Raw genomic sequence first — 19,598 nt, forward strand, 5'->3', positions numbered from 1 at the left:
ACAAACCTGTGCCCACCTGTAGTCACCACTTCACATGAGTCACTTCTTACTAATTCACTCCCATTGCCACTGTTTTCCATAGTCAAGTCCTAGAATTCAATCCTAAATTTTAGGACGTACAAAGTAACCAGGGATATAGCTCGTGTGGCCTTCATCTGCGAGCCACCAGCTTTGTTCCACTCAGTGGGTTGTGTTAACTTGAAACACCACTAATCCCTTAGGCCCTTTGTTAGCTTGGACCAACAATGGACAAAATGGCAAGAAAAACCTACCCAGTGAAAGGAAGATACCAGTATAATTGCTGCTCTGCCGTTCGGTCATACGAATCTCATCTCTGGTTTCTCTGACATGGCAGCTACACCCAAAGATGCTGCAGGTAGCAAATGACCGAAGGTTCGGTCCACATAAACTAAACAGTCTGTGCCCCTTGCACTGATCCAGTAAGGGGGATGAGGACATGTTTTTGTCCTTGGTTAATCAAGTCTGCTTTGTGATGGAGGAAAAGATTCGGGGAGTCGGGCTGGAGAAGGAGAGGGTGGCATAGTTTGAAAGGCATTTTATTGTTTTCACATTACAAATTACAGAACGCTCTAACGTGGCTGGAGGCAAGACTTAAAAGGTAGAATCAATGTACCATGGATTAAAGTTGACAGTAGACTGTCAGAATTTAAGTGGACTCGACATACGGTCACCAGTGACCTTTCATGCTTTCATTGCTGCATATTTCATAGCTTCCTAGCATTTTCGGTGTTTCCACATTCCCTTTGCCATCTCCTACCCATAGTCTTCAGTTACCACAGTTGACCTGTTTGTGAAAAGCATCTTAATTTGATTATGTTTTAGGTTCTTTAAGAACTCTCAGCCATCAAATTTCTGGTTGTCAAGTGAAATAGAAAAGAGCAGCATTGTGACTTAAACGTTACACTGGCCATTTTAGCATTTGTGTGTTGCTTCCTGTACATTGCCAAAGAGAAAGTTTCCTTGGCCCTTTTCCTTCCCACCGTTGGTCTTCATTCACTCCGTCGGGGGTAGGGCTGGGTCTGCCGCTGCTGCTCAAAGCAGTGGCTCTGGTTTGTGTGAAACACCCAGGAGACCATGGCATTTGATTTCAAGGCAAGAGTGCCATTGGTTGTCAGCCTTTCCTGGGGTGTGATGAGTAGAAGTTCTGTTCTGGGGTAGGGTGAACATGACATGGCGTCACTTGGATTCTTAAGTCCTCAGATCTTTCTCGACTGGTGGCCGGTCAAAGTGTTAATCAAAAACTATGGTGGTCTTAGTTGCTTGCTTTTAGGTGTACCTTTATTTTCCATCCAGTCTTGATGAAGACCACGCCATTTCTTTGAGATGTCTGCTCAGCTGGTCTTACAGATGGTGAGTACTTCCCCCAGCCTTTCACTGCCTTTCTCAGATGCATCCATAGCCCTCGGCATGGATGGGCCATGAACTTGGCTGAGCCAACTGTCTTCAGCTGAAAGCAATGCCTGGAGAGGGACCCAGGCCAGCAACACCCGCTGCAACTAACAAATGAGTGCCTGAGACGGAGAGGGGCCTGGGTAGCACACAGCACCTGCTACCCCGTGGGTGCTCAGACACGGCAGTGAACGCAGACCACATCCCAGCTCTCCACGTTTAAACGGGGGACTCAGGAAGCCACCCGGGAGGAAACCAGCCATGCAAACGTTTGGGGTAAAAGAATTCCAGGCAGGGGTGACAGCGGCAGTATCCCCGGACTTCGGGGAACAGTAAGGACGCCAGGTGGTTGGAGCCCAGTGAGGAAAAGGGGGCGTGATCATTGGGGTCAGAGAAATTGGGGGTGGGGGAAGGAAGAAGATGGTCTTGGATCTGGAAGACCATTGTGAGGCTTTGGCTTCTCCCCTGAGATGTAAAGCACTGGAGAGTGGAGACGTAACATGACGGGACTGAGACATGCTCTGGCCGTGATGACAATGGACTGAGGGCAGACCTCACGCCCCAGATGACAGCGAGTTGTAAACCGGGGTGGTGAGCAGTGGCTGGATGCTGGGCTTCACGTCAACAGTAGAGCTGAATGTGGTCATGAATGTCAAGTGAGACCGGTCATCAAGTCGTGTGTTTTTCTCTGGCCACATACAGCTGCCTGGGTACAGGGCTGAGTGTAACTTGGGGGAGCGCTCAGCCCAGCAAGTACAAAGACTCAAAAGTGGGTCCAGGGAGCTGCCTTGAGGGACCCCTCGTCCCATGTTCGTGCTGGCTACCCTGTTATCTCAGCTGCATGTGTGTCCATTAAAATCACATCGGCCTTACAAATTTTGCAGAGATTGAGACTGACCGTTCACGGTCAAGAGCTAGAGCCACATACACTTTTGCTGTTGTAGGGGTGACCAGAAAATACGGTGCCTACTGGTGCCTTTGCTTTGCAACTCCAGTGTCCCTGTGAAGCCCAGAAGGGTCACCTATTACTCTGTCTTCCACGAGGGGCCCTGCCTGTTTTCACTTGTCCTCACCAGAAGCCCTGCCACTTAAATATCCTCAGCCTTATTTTCCATCCAAGTGGGAGCCGCACGGAGAAGTTTCAGTGCCCTTATTTTTAATCATAACATTTAGTAGTTATATTTATTCTCTTGCTTCTGAAAAACACATATTCTCGTTTGATTTCACCTACGTGTTTTGTGAGTGGGAACTGTAGCTGTTAAGCTTCACGGATGTGTTAAATGGCAGCTTCACCACGTTCTCTCACAAGCAGCAGATTTCTTGTGGTTTCACTCTGGTCAGCGTAAAGAAACACAGACTCTCCCGCTGTCGGATTGCTTTGTTCCCAGGACCTCTCCTCACGCCTCTGAAATGTACCCCTCAAGTCTGGCCGTCGGGATTCGGGAACCTAAGCTCAGTGTGGACCGTCATAGCCCACGGCCATTAGGGAGGTAGTGATTTCCCGGATTGCATGGCGTTCATCACTTCAGCTCCCCCAGCTCACTCCGAAGCCCAGACTTTGTTCTCCAAAGCTGTCGGGCCAACACAGCAACAAACACAAAACGGACCATTTTCACACTGTCCCTTCTGAGGTCGACATCCAGTGGTTGCTTCTCACATATTCAAACCCATCACAGGAATTTGTTTGTAAAACCCTTCGCAGTTTAAGAGTTTGGTAAAGGTCTGGCTAAAGGAAACAGACGGGAACATAATGTCCTTGCAGATTCTGATTCAATTTAAGTAAATTGCTGGGCTCTAACTGGCAAACCCTGGGGTAAGAGGGAGGGGAAAATGGGCACCTGCTTTCAAAAAGTATATAGTTGCGTTTGTGAGGAGAAGGCTTATTCGTGGTATGTGAGGGGTAATATCTGTTACGCACACACACACTCATAGTCCTACCTGGACTGAACGCACATACTAAACCATTTGAAAATACCACCCCACCCCCAAAAAAGGAAAATTAGGGCTTTTTGCAAATACTTTCTCAATCCTCACAACTGCCCTTGGAGAAAGAGTATTACTCCTCTTTTATAGGTAAGAAAACTGAGGCTCATAGAAGTTAAATTACTTGCCCAAGGTCACTCAGCTCAAAAGTGAGAGGTGTGCCAACAATCAACTTCTTTCATTTCAAAGCCAAAGCACCTGTCAGCTCAGCTGAAAGGCTGTCCGTCAGGAAGGGGTGGGATCAAACTCTGATGGTGTTGGGAGGAGGGGTGTACGTGAATTGCTGTTTTTCAAACGTAGTCAATAGATGTTAGGTCAAGATGTCATGTTTACCAGTGTGTACGTTGGTGCTTTTTCCCTGCCAAGGTGACAGAATGCCCTCCCCCAGCTTGGCACTCCAGACCCACCTTCCCCTGCCCTTGCTTTCGGGATTTGTCGTAAAGGTCATATCCGCAGGGATAATTGTGTCAGCTGCTACCTTCTAAGGGCGCAAATCAATCCCATTAACTCAAGTTCCTGAGAGAGATTGCCTACAGGAGCATAAAAGACTCAAGGGGAGGCAGTGAATTGATGGTGGTGGTTTCAACCGTTTCCTTCTCTGAGGAGGTGGAGAAACTGAAATGTGGGTACAGGGTCTGTCATAAGAGCATTTCTTTCCAAGACCATGAGTTGAAGTGTAGAGGGGTTTCTAGACCGAGCTCTTCTGGCATCAAAAGGTAAGTCAGCCGGGCTTCCTCTTAAGAATAGCCTTTTCCAGCCACGAGGTGAGGCTGGCCAGCTCAGGCCATTGCAATTCATGCTCTAAGGACAGCGGTGTCACCATATTGACCTCGCATCCTGCAAACATGCTAAATGCACTTAACTCGGCTAGCTTGTTTATAGATTGCTTAGGATATTGCACATTTGTACGTAGTTGGTAATGTAGATGAATAGACAGTTTTACTTTTTTCCCCTAGTCTGTATTCCTTTATTTCGTTTTTCTTAATGGCACTGGCTCCAATATATTTTTGAGTAGAAGTGTGAGTAAACTTACTTGCCTTATTCACAATGAAGGATGAGTGGTTTTTTGGTGGGTTTTTGCATCTGTGTGTGTGTGTTTGTAATAGACTTGATTTTCAGAGCAATTTTAGGTTCACAGCAAAAATTGAGCAGAGGGTACAGAGATGTCCCAAACACCCCCTGCCCCCACCACACGAGTGAGCTGGTGTCCATGGGAGACGGCACCAAGGCAGAGCGTAGGGCTGCTGGCCCCAAAGTGGAGAGAGAGTCTCTCTGAAGCCAGACCGACCGAGGTTCACATTCGAGCTCCTGCCCTGGGGAAGCCACCGAGTCTCCCCACTCATTCGACAGGGACCTTCATGCTTACCTTGCAGAGTTCCTGTGATAGCCAGATAAGATCATGTGAAGATACCCCACGGGGACCCGTGGTGGATGGGTGGCCGCTTTGGTTTCTGGTATCAATATCAAGGCCCCGGTGTCTGTGCCAGTACCTGGTCCCAGCTCTGCCCGTGTCCCCTTCCTGTGCTTCAGAGGTGAAGTGCTCTGGGAAGAAAGCTCTGTGGGTGTCCGCGATGCCCAACAGGCCTATGAGGGAAGGGCTGCACAGCAGTGGCACCCACTAGAGGGGAAGCAGCACGGGACGGGGCCCAGCTGTGCGACCCGGGAAGTCAGTTCACCTCTGGGTCTCCGTGTCTCCTGGTAACCTGGGGTAACCGCAGGTGCCCTCAGTTTCCAAATTACAAGGTTGGAGTGATAATGCCTGTACCTAAACTATGTGGAGGCCTCACCCCTCCTCCATGGCAGGTTTGTGAGGACACAGCTGCCTTCTGACAGGGCTGGGGCTCGTGGAGTGGGGATGGCGGGGGTGGAGGGAGGTCTGCAGGGAGGACCCAGAGAACACGGCACTGAAAGTCCTTTGCGAACCTTGTGTGCTGGACGCAGGTGGGGCCTCCCTCTGACACCGGGCGCTTGGGTTGTAGATTCACAGGTGCGGTGTCCTCAGCACAGAGCCATGGCTCAGAAGAGCCCCACACGCAGCGGCACACACTTCCCCTACGAGGACCTGGCTTCTGAGGTGACCAGGCGCAGAGTGACCATGATCACCAGGTACTCAGCAGGGGCGGGGTGAGGGCCTGAAGCTGGAAGAGACCTGCTTTATGCAAATGTATTCAAGCTTATTCAAATGTATCCGTCCACAGCAGTGAGGGGGCACATTTTGTGGATGAGAAACCACTATGTCGTCCATGTGTCACCAACTTGGGAAACAGACCTTTCTCATGGGGTCCTACAAGAGGTGATGATGTTGGTGCTGGAAAGAATCCCAGATATGTGGCTGTTTCCTGATAATAGGGTCAGTGGATAAAACACAGGAGGCCCTGGTAGAGTTGAACTTGACGTAAACAACGACAAAAAAATAAATAAATGGGGGCTTCGGTACGTCTGTGCAATATTTGAGATATACGTAGAGTAAAAATTAGTCATCGTTGACATGAAATTCTGAAATGCCCATTGACCTGGGTCCCCTGTATTTTCATTTGCTCAATGTGGCGCGTGGTTACTGTGGGGTGCCCTCCCCTCCCTGGTCTGAAATCCCCAGATCCAGTTGGGTGCCCGAGATGTCAGTATGTAACGGTGTGTAAAGGACACATGAGGGCTCCGATTTACATTAAAACGGAGCTCTGTGGACATGCACACGTGGCCAAGGGCCACTCTTTGGCTGTGTGTTGGGACGTCCTTTGGCTCTGGAGGCTGAACCCGCTTGATGGGGGCACAGGAGCTGCAAAGCTGGAGAAAGTCGGAGGGGCTTCTCCGCTTGCAGCAAACGCTCACGTGTTGCCGTTTACTTGTGTTGGTCACGTGGATTTATGGGTTATATTATCTAGTCTTAACGACTGTCACCCTCTAATAAGACACGTAACTGGCCTGACCAAATTCCTGCCAAGAAACCTGGGTTGAAATCATTCTACCAGAGCTGACATGGCTGAGTTCTTTGTCAGGCCTAGTATGATCTTAAACATAATGACTTTATTAAACCTGATACGTTGGCCAAAAAAATTAAAATGACTGGTCTGAAATATGGACCTCTATCCAATATTGTTCACAATGCTTCTTGAACTTAGAGTTTATTGGAATTAAGATATTAGTGAATTGATAACTAAGAAATTGCACATAATTTTTTGACATCGATGTGGGGTGTTGGAGATCATTCCAGATCGGGGTACGTGGCAGATTTGTCACCACTGCTTTAGATGTGAGAATGGGCCTTGTCTCCAGGGTCTGTGGTCACTGTACTCTAACATGCACTCAAGGAAGAGACCCCACACTTCTGGGGCCTCTCCTAGCCCACACATGACCCCTCCCTGTCACCCCACATCCCCTGAGCAACACTGGGGATCAGCTCTGACCAAGAGATTAGGCAGTGAACGTGTGCGCAGGAGATGTGAGTTTGCATTCCAGCCCTGCCTTCCCTGGCCACAGGACCAGGAAAATCGCCGTCTGTCTTGGCTGAAAAACTTGTGGTGAGGGGGGCTGAGAATCTGCATGTAGTTCCTTTCAAGTTCACTTCCATCCCCTGGGACCTAGCAGGTGGTCGGGGAGCAGTTAAAGCTGCATCTGTAAGCACTTGACGGGCTAGTGCTTTTTCTTCTAAGGAAGGGTTGGCCCGGCCCTGGGTAGGACGGAGGAAAACCCGCTGGCTGGGGGTGGGGGGTAGGTTAGGCAGATAGGAGAGGTGAAGGGAGCCTGCAGCCCAACTGGCCAGAGAAGAGCTGGAATGCCAGCGAAAGCTGAAGGGCGAGCCTGCCCTGGGCTGAGACGACAGACAGCTGGCTGGTAGGGGTGGAGCCCGGTGCCGTTGGTTCCACGGGACCAGGGCTGACAGGTCCTCTCTCAGAAGAACTGACTCACAGTTAAAGTATAACGTGTGTGTCTCATTTTTGTCAGGTGACCGCTGTCAGTGTGGGTAGATGGGTCAGGAAGGGTGTCCTCCGAAACGGGAAGTGCTTCTCTTTAGGGATTGGGGTCGGGGGGGTTTCTTTTCTACGTCTTTTGAAAAATTCTGTATTTAAATAGCATCCCTTGTGCCTTTCCTCCCAGAGAAGAGATACTTACCACGAAAAGTGATGAAGCCAGGGAGAAGCTGTCCGGTTTGGGTTTGGAACAAGCCCCGCCCCCTGGCACGGCCGACCCCCCAGTGCCCCCAGCCCCACCTCCTTCTCCAGCTGAGGACCCCAAAGCCTCCTAGGCATGTAAAACGTCAGTCATTTGGAAGTGGACTTTGACATAAAACTCCAGAACAATGTTTCCGGAAATGCCTTGGCTTGTCTTTGAAGACTGTCTTGGAAGAGCGTTGTTCCTTCTTTCCCGTATTTCTTCTCCTATACCCACTGTGGGCCATGGGTGCCCTCACAAATGCACTTAGAGTCGTCCTTGGGTCTTCAAGCCAAGTCCCTGATACGTGTATATATTTGATCTTGAATTTATGCCTTGCTGTAGAATATTTACAATAGTTAGTTGTTTTTGAATTAAAGAAAAATGATCAGGCCTCAATGTTTGTTACTAAATCTGGATGATGGAAAGTCCAGGCCTCTGTGACTTGAAAGAGCTGAGCTCCAGAGAACCCTGAAATATTTGGGGTTTCAAAACTCAGCCTGGGACACCCCAGTTTTATGGACTTTTGTGCTAATCTGACTGACCCATCTCCGGTGCGAGTGCTAGGCTGCTTGCATTTCACATTTATGAACAATATTTTCAACATGTGATTCTAGGAGATGTAAGTGAATTTCAAACTCTGTGATAGTGAATTATGTCACATGTCAGGAGCTGATAAATGGAAACATTTTTTTTAAAAAATAGTGAGACAGGGTGAGGAAGATTAGACGTGGTAGAGGAAGCAGCAGGTCAGTTATAATTTTAAATAGGGTCATCTGGGAACAGCTCGTTAGGGAGGTGACACTGAGTAAATACTTGAAAACAGCGATGGAGTTAGGTGTGTGGACATCTGGGACAGAGGCATGAGCCCGTGCAAAGGACTCACAAACAAAGTGTGCCTGGTGGATGCAAAGGAGGGCAAGGAGGCCAGTGGGGGCTGGAGTAGAGGGACTGGGGGAGGGCATTAGAAGATGAAGTCACAGTGGTGGGGGAGGCAGGTAGATCGTGGGGACTTTGTAAGGACTCTGACTTTTGAATGGGACGGGAAGCCCTGGAGGGCTTTCAGGAACGGAGAGTTGTGAACCGGCTTGTGTTTTAATGGGGTCACTCTGGATGCTGTGTGGAGCATAAGCTGCAATGGGGAGGGAGCGGAATCCCTTCAGAGGCTAGTGGAATCCAGGAGGCAGAGGATGGTCATTTGGACAAGTAGCAGCTGGGGTGGTGAGAAATGCTTCTTGAAATTAGAGTTTATTGGGATGTAAGATGTTAGTGAGTCGATAACTAGGATATTATACATAATAGTTTAACATCGAAATGGGGTGTTGGAGACCTTCATGGATCAGGGTACGTGGCAAATTCTGAATACACGTATTTGAAGACAGAACCAACAAACGTTTCCGATGGGGTGGATGTGGGGTTATGAGAGAAAGGAGGAAAGGATTTGGCCTGAGCATCTGGTGGGTTGGTGTCTCCATCAGCTTCGGGAAGAGCAGATGTGATTTGCCTGACGGGGATAGGAAAACTCAGCAATTCTGGTTTTGCTGGCGTGATATGTCTAAAGGACATTTAAGTGGAGACGTCAGGTGGGCAAATGAATCCATGAATCTGGAGTTGTTTCGGGGGTGACGTCTCATCTGGAGATACACATGTGACGAGCCATCAGCCCAGCGAGAGCACTTCATGCCGTGACACACAATGAGCTCACCAGAAGCACAAGACCCTACATTAAGTCCCAGGGCTCGCACACCTTAACACGTTGCGTACGGATCACGAGACTCTTCACGAGGGATTTAAACCCTGCAGTACGCAACTTGTTAAGAAGTGGGTACTATGTGATGACTGATTTTATGTGTCAACTTGACCGGACCAAGCAGTGCCCAGATGAAACGCTTCTGGGCACATCTGTGAGGGTGTTTCCAGATGAGATTAGCCTTTGAATCAGTGGACCCAGTAAAGCAGGTGAGTCCCCCCCCCAGTGTGGGTGGGTGTTGTCAAAAATCTGAATTGACTGAAAGCATGCTCGTGGGACGGAGTCCAAGCTGGACTGTCAAGAGGAAGTGTCCTACCATCACGTATAATGGCCTCTCCACACAGACATTAAGTTCAGTTGTTAAAAAATAAGGCTATAAGGCTTGCTTCCCGGAGGTTGTGGTTTGTGGAATTCATGCACAGGGCAGCAAACGAGAACCAGAGTGGAAGTGGGGTGAAGAGAGGGTGGGCTGGGGAAAGATGAGAAGACGGCTCAGGGAGGACCGAGAGCACCAGGAGGTGGGGTAGGAAGGAGTGAATTCCACTATTTGCCAGGTGTCATCCTGGGAGCACCTCAAAGCGAGATGCAGGCCTCTGACACACACACACACACACACTCCACCTGACATCACAGTTCCCAAGCCAAAGCGATTATCAGATAGTTGGAATCCATCCTCTTCTCTTACACAAAATAATTCACACAGTGAAGGGAGAATGTGTGTCAGAGCGTTTTATTTCAGGGGCAAAGGTTACATAATACCCACCTGGACTCTGCCTGAAGCCTCAGAAGCCAACTATAGTAAATGCACCGTGTATATGTTCAGAGCTGGCCACAGAGCTTTCCGCCTTCAGAAGTGCTGCTCTTCACTGGCTTGTGGTGACCATGCAGCAGGCAAGAGCCTGGGGCGGCCCGGATTCCACACAGGGCAGCCTCTTTTTCCTCAAACTCTTCACCTGCAAACATATCCTCTGTAGCCCCACCGGAGGCCATTTACAAAAAGCCTCGTGGTTTCCATGAAGAAACTACTATGCATGATAGTGTTTGCCCAAAACCACCAGAAAACAAACTATTTTGGCGATCAACACACCTTTCAAAGCTGACAGAAGAGAATAATATCTACTGTGAAACTGCCTGAATCCCCAGATTGCTCTTCCTGCACCGTGGGCCACGGCGACAGCGCCCGTTCTCCTGGGTTCACAGAAGCTTGGAAAGCAGAGCAAAGCTGCACGGGCTTTGGCTAGCGGACTGTCCCCTGGGGAGCCCTGCACATCGTGCCCATCTGCCCTTCCCAACCCAGCTCGGCGGCTCGTCACATCGTGGACAACCTGATGTCGTAGGTGACCATGTTGAAGTTGTCCCAGGCGAAGAGCTTCTTCTCCAGGGGGTTGTAGTCGACCATGCTGCTGTACTTGTAGTGGTTCTTGAAGGGGATGCTCAGGGCCTTGCTGCTCTCCGTGGCTGTGTCGTATGCGAAGTTGATGGTGGCCTCCGGCGCCGAGTAGCTGCTCACTGTGTACAAGGTGCCGCAGATGACGAATGCGTTGGCCACCGACAGCTTCCGGATGTTCGTCTCCCAGGTCTGTTCCAGTTCCAGGCTCTCCGGGTGCAGCTTGGAGAGGACGATGGCGCCTTTGGCCTCCTCCGTGCTGTAAATGACCCACAGGCCCGTCTCGTCCACTGCCAGGTCGATGTCTGTGTAGCCGCCCCAGGAGTACGGGAACTGTCCGTGGTAGCCAGCTCCGGGGATGTCCTTCTGCGCCTTCACTGACTCGGTCTTCAGCTCGTACCTGACCACCGTTCTGGACGCGGCCCCCTGGAAGTAGAGGCTGCCCCCGTAGACCACGGCGCCTGTGCTCTCCAGTGGCCTGGGCAGCACATGGACCTTGGAAGGGTAGCCCTGCGTGAACTGGCTAATGAGGTGGTACTCAAACACCTGCCGGACGGCCGTGCCCACCGTGTCGATTCTCCACGTGGTGTTCTGCGTGTAGGGGGACACGGGCTTCGGGTCTCGCATCCACACGCCGTACTTGCCCGTGATGCTTTCGGCTGTTCTCAGAGTGACAGGCTCTCCTACCCAGATGAGGTCTCCACATCCTGGGGAATTCAAAAGAAAGCAAGGCATGACAGAGGTGACAGAAGCGAGAGCCCCAGAGACAGACTGTCAGGGTTTAGATCCCAGCTGTGACACCTGCTGGCTGTGTGACTCTCAGGAAGTCACTCTGCTCTCTAAGCCTCAGTTTTCTGATGTATTGCATGATTTTAAAAAATGAGACCAAAACCAAGTCATTACAATCATCTCTGTAAAACAGAGTTTTTCAAGCCCTAACCCATAGACCACCTATCTTAGGCATGATTTTAACTACAGTAAAATCTTAGTACACATGTAATTTCAACGTATAGGGAGGAGGTGGTTGAAAACCTCGATTTCGCGGAATTACAAGTAGCTGTCCTTTAATGGAAACTGTCAATATTCTTATAGAAAGTGCTCGTCGCTCGGGGACTCATAGTTTGAATATTTCAAAGCTCCCCATCTTTGTGTGTGCGTTTCGGCGCTAGTAACAGTGATAGAGCTCGTCAGTGACCTGGAGAGACACGGTTTTTGAAAACCATAGCCACCGTCTTCAGGTCAGGCTCTCAGGAAAGAGCTGGGAAAGGGGCATCCGTGTTCTTCCCAAGTCCCCAAAGTTCAGAAAAGACACCTTCAGTAACAGACTGAGATGGTACATGGTGTCCTTTAGGGCCTAAGATGGAGGACTTAGGGCTTTATGGAAAAACGTCATTTTTCAGGTGTCATCCATCCCATGTGACAATCAAGTGGCTGAAAGAAGCAGCTCCCTCATCCTCCCCCCGCCCAGCCCACCATCCCAAGTGTGGGTGGAAAGATACAGGGCTTTGCTGGGGAAAGGTCGACTTTCTGCCAGTGTCTCCTGGAAAAGGAGCAGAATACAGGACTAGACACAGACAAAGACCACACTGGTACAGAAGAGAAGAAATTGAACTTCATACCAGTGTCCCCATCTTCACTCCTGGGATGGCCAGACGTCGGACGCGCCAAGATTTGGGAGGCAGGAACCTCACTGAGCTCGGACTTCAGTTCCTGGAAATCCAAGTTCTCCAAATTCCATCTAGGAACTGTATGAAAAGAAAGAGACGATATTGTACCGTGAGGGCAGGTCACCCAGTGATGGTCCTGGGGATGGCATTCAAATACGCTTCCAAGGATAGGATGGTGTTTGAGATTTCAGACCATCCGTGGGGGGAGGGGAAGGGGCGATACAACCAGACAGGCCTTTGCTGACAACGGTCAGAGCTGGCAGATGGCTACGCTGGGCTTCCTACTGTTTGCTCTACTTTTGTGAATGGTTCAAAAATTCCATAATCCAAAGCTCACACATAAGAAATCGCATCGTCATGTGCCGACCACAGAGTAGGCTCTTCAAAACAAGATAGAGGCAGCTAGTCCACCATTAAAATCATTCCCACTAGATGGTCTGGCTTCCCAGTAGATGAGGGATATGACTTGGGGATACTGGGAAGGCCCCCAGCCTCTTCCCGGGTGTCTGAAATCCGACCACGAACAGTTCCTGGCATGAATGAGGGCGTCTCGCCTTGCCGTAATGCAAACGTGCCTGTAAGAAGTAGCGTTGTAAGCGTCACAGTCTCTATGGAAAGATTCTGTGCGATCTCTTTCTGAGACCAGTTTTGGACATGGACGAAAGTGTGCAGGATTCCTGTAGGAATTGGCGGGCGGGTTAGAGCCCTGGAGAGAATTGGAGTCTGCCCCTAATGTAATTATTGCCACCACTTACTAAGTGTCTCCTAGGAGCAGGAACTGGGCTAGGTGCTTGCTATGTCCCTAGGTGTTGCTGTGTCTCACACAACAATCCTAAAAGTGAACTTCATTATCTTTATTTTGCTAATGAAGAAACTGAGGCTCAGAGACGTTAAGCAACTTACCCACGGTCACACAGCTGGTGAGTGGTGGGACTAGGATTTGAACCCATGTCTGCCACGGCCGTGGTAGTTGAGAAACTTTCCACCCTGTGGTGGGGAGGTGTGTCACGTGTAAATGTACTGCATCTCAGTGCCAAAAGCACCCTCGGTGCTCTGACAAACAAGGCACTTCTTAGAAGAGAGCTCAGTGCTAAACTTTCTCAGTAGAGGGCGCTGGAGGGACATTGTGGGAGGCAGAAGGTCTCCTGCAGTGTCCCACAGGAGCTGGCTTGGCCGAGGGAGTGTGAGTGTGAGGACATCAGATAGAGCCCAAGACGTGGTTCCCTTGTGACCCTGAAGCCTTGACCTGGCCGTAACCTTTCCACAGCCTTCTCAACACAGAACCCCAGAGCGTCTGCGCAGGGACCCCTCCTGGCTCTGCAGGGCTGCCCGAGACCCCTGTGCCCAGCCACGGGTTACTGGCTGCTCCTTGGAAGCTGACCTTGGTGGCTGTGGACCAGCTCCGACCGTATTTTCTCCTATCTGATGGGCTGAACCCCATTCTTAATAAGATCCAAACCCCTTCAAGTTTGTCCTGCCTCAGCCCGAGGGTGCGATGTCGAGTTTACTCAGACCTCATAGTTGTTCGTTCATCATTGTTAAAAATTCTTTATATTAAACATCCCCAACTTAAACTGCTCTGGTTTCTGCTGTGACTGGACCCGACTGCTACCAGAGGCTTCACAAGAGCCTCGAGGATGACCCTTAGCATTTTGGCGAGTGACCCACCTGGAGCTGAGTTCCGATTCCAGGGGGGTTATTCTCACACGCAGCTCCCAAGGGGTGCACAGCACAGAGAGCCCCCAGCAGCTCTTCCTCCCCCACTGCCCAAGAAGAGATGGCACAGGCACCGGCTGGAAGGACTTCCTTTCCTGGTCCCACCAAGACCCTCAGGGCTCTGAGTAGGAGGCCCTTTCTCTCTGTCTCCCTCTCTCTCTCCCTCTCTCTCTCCCTCTTCAGCTCCATTTTGCCCCTCCCCCACCCCCTCTTTCATCACTCTTTGCAGGAACCACACCTCTTGTGCTTTTTGGAATAAACAAGAACCACAATAAAACATAATGTCAGGGCATGGCTTCCAGGATGACCGCAAAGCCAGTTCTCAGTTGGCAGGTGGACTGGTTGGATTGTAAGTCTGCTGGCTTCTTCTTGGTTGTATCAGCCAGGAGCAGCTGGCCACGGTCAGATTCCCAAAGTAGAGTTATCTAGAGTGAGGACCAAAGCCTGTGGGAGAGGAGGCGGGGCCCAAAGGCAGGGACTGGGCAAGAAGTCGGAGCTTCCTAGCTTTAGTGCCGCCATGTGCTGGCTCTGTGACTTTGGGAAAATTACTCAACCTCTCTGAGCCTTGGTGTCCTTAGCTCAAACTGGAAATGAAATGGTCCTCAGTAAGGATGTGTCAAAGCTCAGACTTCTCTGGAATGTTTCTAAATCACATCTCATTCTGGGTGTAGGGTGGGGGGAAACAAAAAGAGGTTATGAAAATATTAAAGGCTATATTGTATAGACAGCTAAACGTTTTTAGGGCTTAGTTTCTATTACAGGTCAGTGCTTCTAGGGTTGAAAGGTTCATGTCTATTACAAGATTCTGAATAGTTTCTGCATGTTCTTCCCTATCTCCCTTCCCTCTGTTTTATAGACTCTGTCTAGAGAGCTTAGCCTAGAAACTGAATTTATTAACTTGTTTTTATACATTTATATGCCCAAGAAGAGGTGGCACATAGGTATGTTTGTATGTGTATATACAGGCAAGTTGATGACTATGGACTATATATAGGCAAATGTCATTGTAATGATTTTTGTAGTCACTTTCTCTCACTGCCTGCCAAGTTAGGTCAATGTTATATAAATGGAGAGGATGAAGAAAAAGAAGGTGCCACCATCATTGCCGGTTGTCACTCGTTCTCTAGGAAAGTGAAGATCAGGTAGCAGACGCTTGTCTCTAGAATCAATGTGTGTTCTAGAAACATTAAGTACATGTCAGCGCTTTGATCGTTAAATGACATTTTACAACAGTAGTGGAGCTCAAGCAAAAGAAACCCTTGGTAGCTGCAATTCCATTATCTGGGAGGCTGCCCCGTGCCAGGTTTCCCCATGCGACTTCCAATCCAAGTGACAACCCCCCATGGAGGACTGTTATCCCCACGCGTAGGTGCACCGTGGAAGTGCCATATACCCATGGGGATGACGCTTGGCTAACAGAGTAGTGGTTCAGAGATGGACGTCCTCTCTCTGCTACACTTTGCACAGGTCTGCTGGGGACGAGCCTCACCACCCACGGAGGTGACCAACTGCAAAACACCCCCCTTCCCTTGCCTGTCTCACTGTCTCCTGCCCTCCACTTGTCCCTGGGATCGTGGTCCATAGAAGCCACTGCACACATGCCCTCATCCCCATCTCTGGGGGAGGGGGCAGTGCAAAGCAGAGGTACAATTAAGGGAAAAGCGTGGCTTCCTTTGTGACACTAATCGCCAGCCCTAGTTTATCTTTTGGTAATCTGTCTTCTTCTACTGTGGGCTTATTGAAAAGGTTTACGGACATTTGGCTACAGAACTATTACTACAAAATTAGAATATATATACACATTACCTCAACTGATACACACAGAGATAAACAAGCCATTTCCATGATTCTAATAAGAGCTTTTTTCTATAAGACAATCACATGGTACAGGAAGTGATGGTGCCAATTTGAATTACAGGTGGGGTAAGAGAACGCCCACCTCCTGAGGCCTCCCCTCTGTTCCCTCAGCCCTCACGCCCTACCCTCTGCGCCTCAGTTATCGCCACCTCTCCATGAACGCACACCCACAGGTAAACTCCAGACACCCAAAATACCCTCTCGGCCTCGAATCCAGGACCTTGAAGCAGATCTTCTGTTGTAGGCATTTCTTTCCCTGATGTTCAAGTGTAAGTTTTATCTTTAGGTTCCATAAACTAGAGGTCACCTCAGGTCCTGAAGGGTCACTGGACCTCACTCAGGTGCATTCTAGTCCTGGCCCTGCCACCACCAGCTGTCCCGGAGCTCACGGACCAGCTAAGTAACTTCTCTGGGCCTCAGTTTCCACATCTGCTCCCTAGGCCACTTTCTAGCTCACATTCTTGTGCTAATGTAATTTCCTGCTCAGGAAAAAACCCACACTGCTCGAGAAGAACTCCCAGGTTTGGGGTTCATTATAATGGGTTCTATTATTTCAAAAAATAGAGCAGCTGGGGAGGACCAAAAGAAATGTAAAATCAGAGAACACCTCTCATAAATTCCCAGGGACTTGTTAAATGACCACGAACAATAAAACAGACAAAACATTTCCTCTAATTTCACACACACTCACACACACACACACACACACACACACACACACACACACACAAGGGTTTTTGTTGCTAATAGAGCTCGTTTGGTTCACAGTCTGAAATAACTGCCTCACGACACATCTATTAATAAGGATTCCTTCACCCATCCTCAAAGACTCAAGTTCAAGTGTCAGCTCTACCCTGGATCAGCTCTGTAACCCGGGGCCTCTTAGCAACAACTGTCCGCCTCACTTTCCTTAGTTGTAAAAGTTAAAACTGGATCTCTTCCAACTCTAACAATAAAAGGATTAAAAAATCCTTTACAAGTCAGAGTTATTTCGTTGGGGCTTCGCAGTAATTATGATTTACAGTAGGAATATCCATGCTGTGTGATAGGCAAGAAACCAAGGCACAGAGGTTAAATGCCTGCCCCAAGGTCACACCCAGGCATTGACGCTTGGGTTTTCTAGCCTCACACCGAGGCAAATGTGACTTTCATGTAAAGTCTTTTTAGAAAAGATTTTTCCATCATCGTATTTCGAAGATTTTCAAATGCATACAGAAGTTGAAAGAATAGTACGATTACTATTCACTTAGGTTTCACCAATTGTTAGGATTTTGCCATATATTTTACCTTTCTATATGTTTACAGTCTTTGCTGAACCACGTGAAAGCAGACTGCAGACATCCCGACATCATAACCACCAAGAACTCTAAGATTAACCCAATGACGTAACCAACTAAGCAGTCTATATGCAAATTCCCTCAGGGACCCCAAACCGGCCCCTTGTGGTTTTCCCCTGGATGCGGGAGCCAATCTGGGTCGTCACCACAGTCAGTCAGCCCGTCTCTTTAGTCTCCTTTAATCTAGAGCAAGCCCCCACCCCCATCTCACCCCCACTTCCTTCCTTCCTCCCTCTCTCCCTTCCTCCTTCCCTCCCGCTCTCTCTCTCTCTCTCTCTCTCTCTCTCTCTCTCTCTCTCTCTTTCAACGTCAGCATCTTTGAACAGCCCAGACTAATTGTCCCACAGCTGGATTTGCTTGCTTGTTCCCTCATGATTGGACGACTTACAAAATAGTGACTATTGGGGGCACAATTTCACAAAAAGTGACACAAAGACCGTCTTCCCCACTAAGTCAATTCATCTGCCTCCCACTAGATGTACGGTCTCTGGGGAAAAGGAGAGGGCAGGAAGGGCAGGCCTGGGCCACCAGCAACATGTCACCATGTCACCTGCTGGCCCCAGTGGCCCCCGAATCACATTCTTACCTTCCCTGGCGCCTGGTGACATATCCTGAGAGGAGCTGTGGGCCTGGAGACACTGTCCCCTCCTCAGCCTTTCTATCTCCTGGCTGCTGCTTTCCAGCCTCCTGGCCAGATCCTCATTCTCTGCCCGAAGTTGCCTCTTCTCTTCCTCCAGAACTGACTGGTCTCGGAGAAGGTTGCTGTTGGCCGCCTCCAGCTCCCTGGTTTGGGTTTCCAGCTGTTCTCGCTCCCTCGTCAGGGTGTCCAGCTGCCCCTGCTCTGCCTCCGAGGGCTCGGCCACCTGGCCCAAGGTCAGCCGGTGGAGGACGCCCTCCAGGGAGGTGAGCCGGGCTTTGGTGGCCTCCAGGTCCTCACGCTGGGCGCTGCTGTCCCTCTGCAGGTCCTGGATGGCTGACATGGCCTGGCCCTGCTCGGGGCAGCTGGCCTCGGTGGGGCTGACCACACTGAAGGTATACTGGCAGCGGCCACTCTGGTTGTTGGCCTTCCGGAGCTGGGCTGTCCTTGCCCCCACACCCAGCAGACAGGCCAGCAGCAGCAGCTGGGCAGCTGGCATCTTGGGCCTGTAGCTGCAGTGCCGTGCACAGAGCCCTCAGAGCAGAGGCCGGCCGGGCGAGGCTCCCTCTGGAATGCTCTCCTCCACGGCAGGGTGTCTGGGTGGGTGGCCCTGCTGCTTCCTATATACTGGGAACCAGCCCTGCATGGGGGGGAGAGGTGGCCACGTGGGGCCGGGTGGGGCCATGCGCAGGGGGGTGTTTTCACACTGCCAGCAAGACGCTTAGAAAATGACCTTCCAGAAGTCTGTTTTGAATTTCTTTTGAGAAAAGAACGTCCCACTTTATGCACCCCACCTTCCCATAATTGTGCCTATATCCCCACCCTGTTTTGCACGCACACCCACCTCAGCCCACGTGACTGCTCGTGTGCCCATTTCAGCGAGGGTTTTTTTCCAGCTTATACATCCATTTACTCTGCAAACTTTTCTTGAGAACCTGCTCCGTGTCACGCACTGTGGTAGGAACTGGGATACAGACATGCCTAAGACGCAATCCCTCTGTCCCTGTAGCAGTGACAGAGACCACAGTGGCCAGAACCCACGGGCGGCAGGCCACCAGGCTTCAGGGAGCAGGAGACACAGCTGCAAGCAGAATTCTCCCCTTGTCCCTAGCTTTAAAACAACTGTGAGTGTATCTTGGGGAGAACTTTCTAATTCCAGTCTTGCATCTCAAGCACCAATGACAATGTTACTCTCTACCGTGTGTGTGAGTGTGTGTGAGTGTGTACGTGTGTGAGAGTGTGTGTGCACACACAAGTGCCATGACCCTCCCTGATGAAATTTGTGGAACCTGTCTCAGGAAGATGTTTTAAAATACACAGGGTTGCAAAAAAAAAAAAACCCATATGATATTGAAATACGATAATCAAAATATTTTTAAAATTTGAAATATACCTGTTCTCCTTTATTGGCACGTTAAAAAGCAGATCTAGCTGAGAGGGGTGGGGGGGCCTAATTTCAAAGTAGTTTCGAGGGTGAATGCTATCACATGGTATCGGCCGCAACTGTAATAGACTGTAAAATGTGTCTGATTTCTTATTGGTGCTGAAAAAGCTGCAGGAACTGCTGATACAACTTTAGATTTATGGCTATAGCCATAATGGAATGAAATGGTAACCCTAAATTTTAGTTAGGAGGATAATAAAGATGCATTTCTTTTCCCATCCAAACTCATAGGCTTTCTGGACCTTAGGTTAACACGCCCTG

At 49.8% G+C, this 19,598-nt stretch overlaps 2 protein-coding genes across 3 annotated transcripts in view; one reads left to right on the plus strand and one right to left on the minus strand.

The window, feature by feature from the left end:
* Positions 1-5,305: 5,305 nt before the first annotated feature.
* MYOCOS (myocilin opposite strand) overlaps positions 5,306-19,598 on the plus strand; it is a 40,915-nt gene continuing 26,622 nt past the window's right edge. Inside the window, exons 1-2 of one of the 2 annotated variants that reach the window (XM_074322368.1) lie at positions 5,306-5,499; positions 7,489-7,754. In XM_074322368.1, coding sequence (XP_074178469.1) covers positions 5,405-5,499; positions 7,489-7,636 — 243 coding nt within the window. In that variant the 5' untranslated portion in view covers positions 5,306-5,404 and the 3' untranslated portion in view covers positions 7,637-7,754. Of the gene's footprint in view, positions 5,500-7,488; positions 7,755-19,598 lie in introns of those variants that run through there. The other variant, XM_074322367.1, reaches the window with a different exon arrangement.
* On the minus strand, positions 10,007-18,500 carry MYOC (myocilin). Its single transcript, XM_019710506.2, has 3 exons — positions 17,843-18,500; positions 12,299-12,424; positions 10,007-11,386 (listed from the first exon to the last, which is right to left on the minus strand). The coding sequence occupies exons 1-3, from the start codon at positions 18,390-18,392 to the stop codon at positions 10,602-10,604; spliced, it is 1,461 nt and encodes a 486-aa protein (XP_019566065.2). The 5' UTR covers positions 18,393-18,500; the 3' UTR covers positions 10,007-10,601.

This window comes from Rhinolophus sinicus, linkage group LG17 (genome assembly GCF_036562045.2).
Source record: "Rhinolophus sinicus isolate RSC01 linkage group LG17, ASM3656204v1, whole genome shotgun sequence".
Lineage (NCBI taxonomy): Eukaryota > Metazoa > Chordata > Mammalia > Chiroptera > Rhinolophidae > Rhinolophus > Rhinolophus sinicus.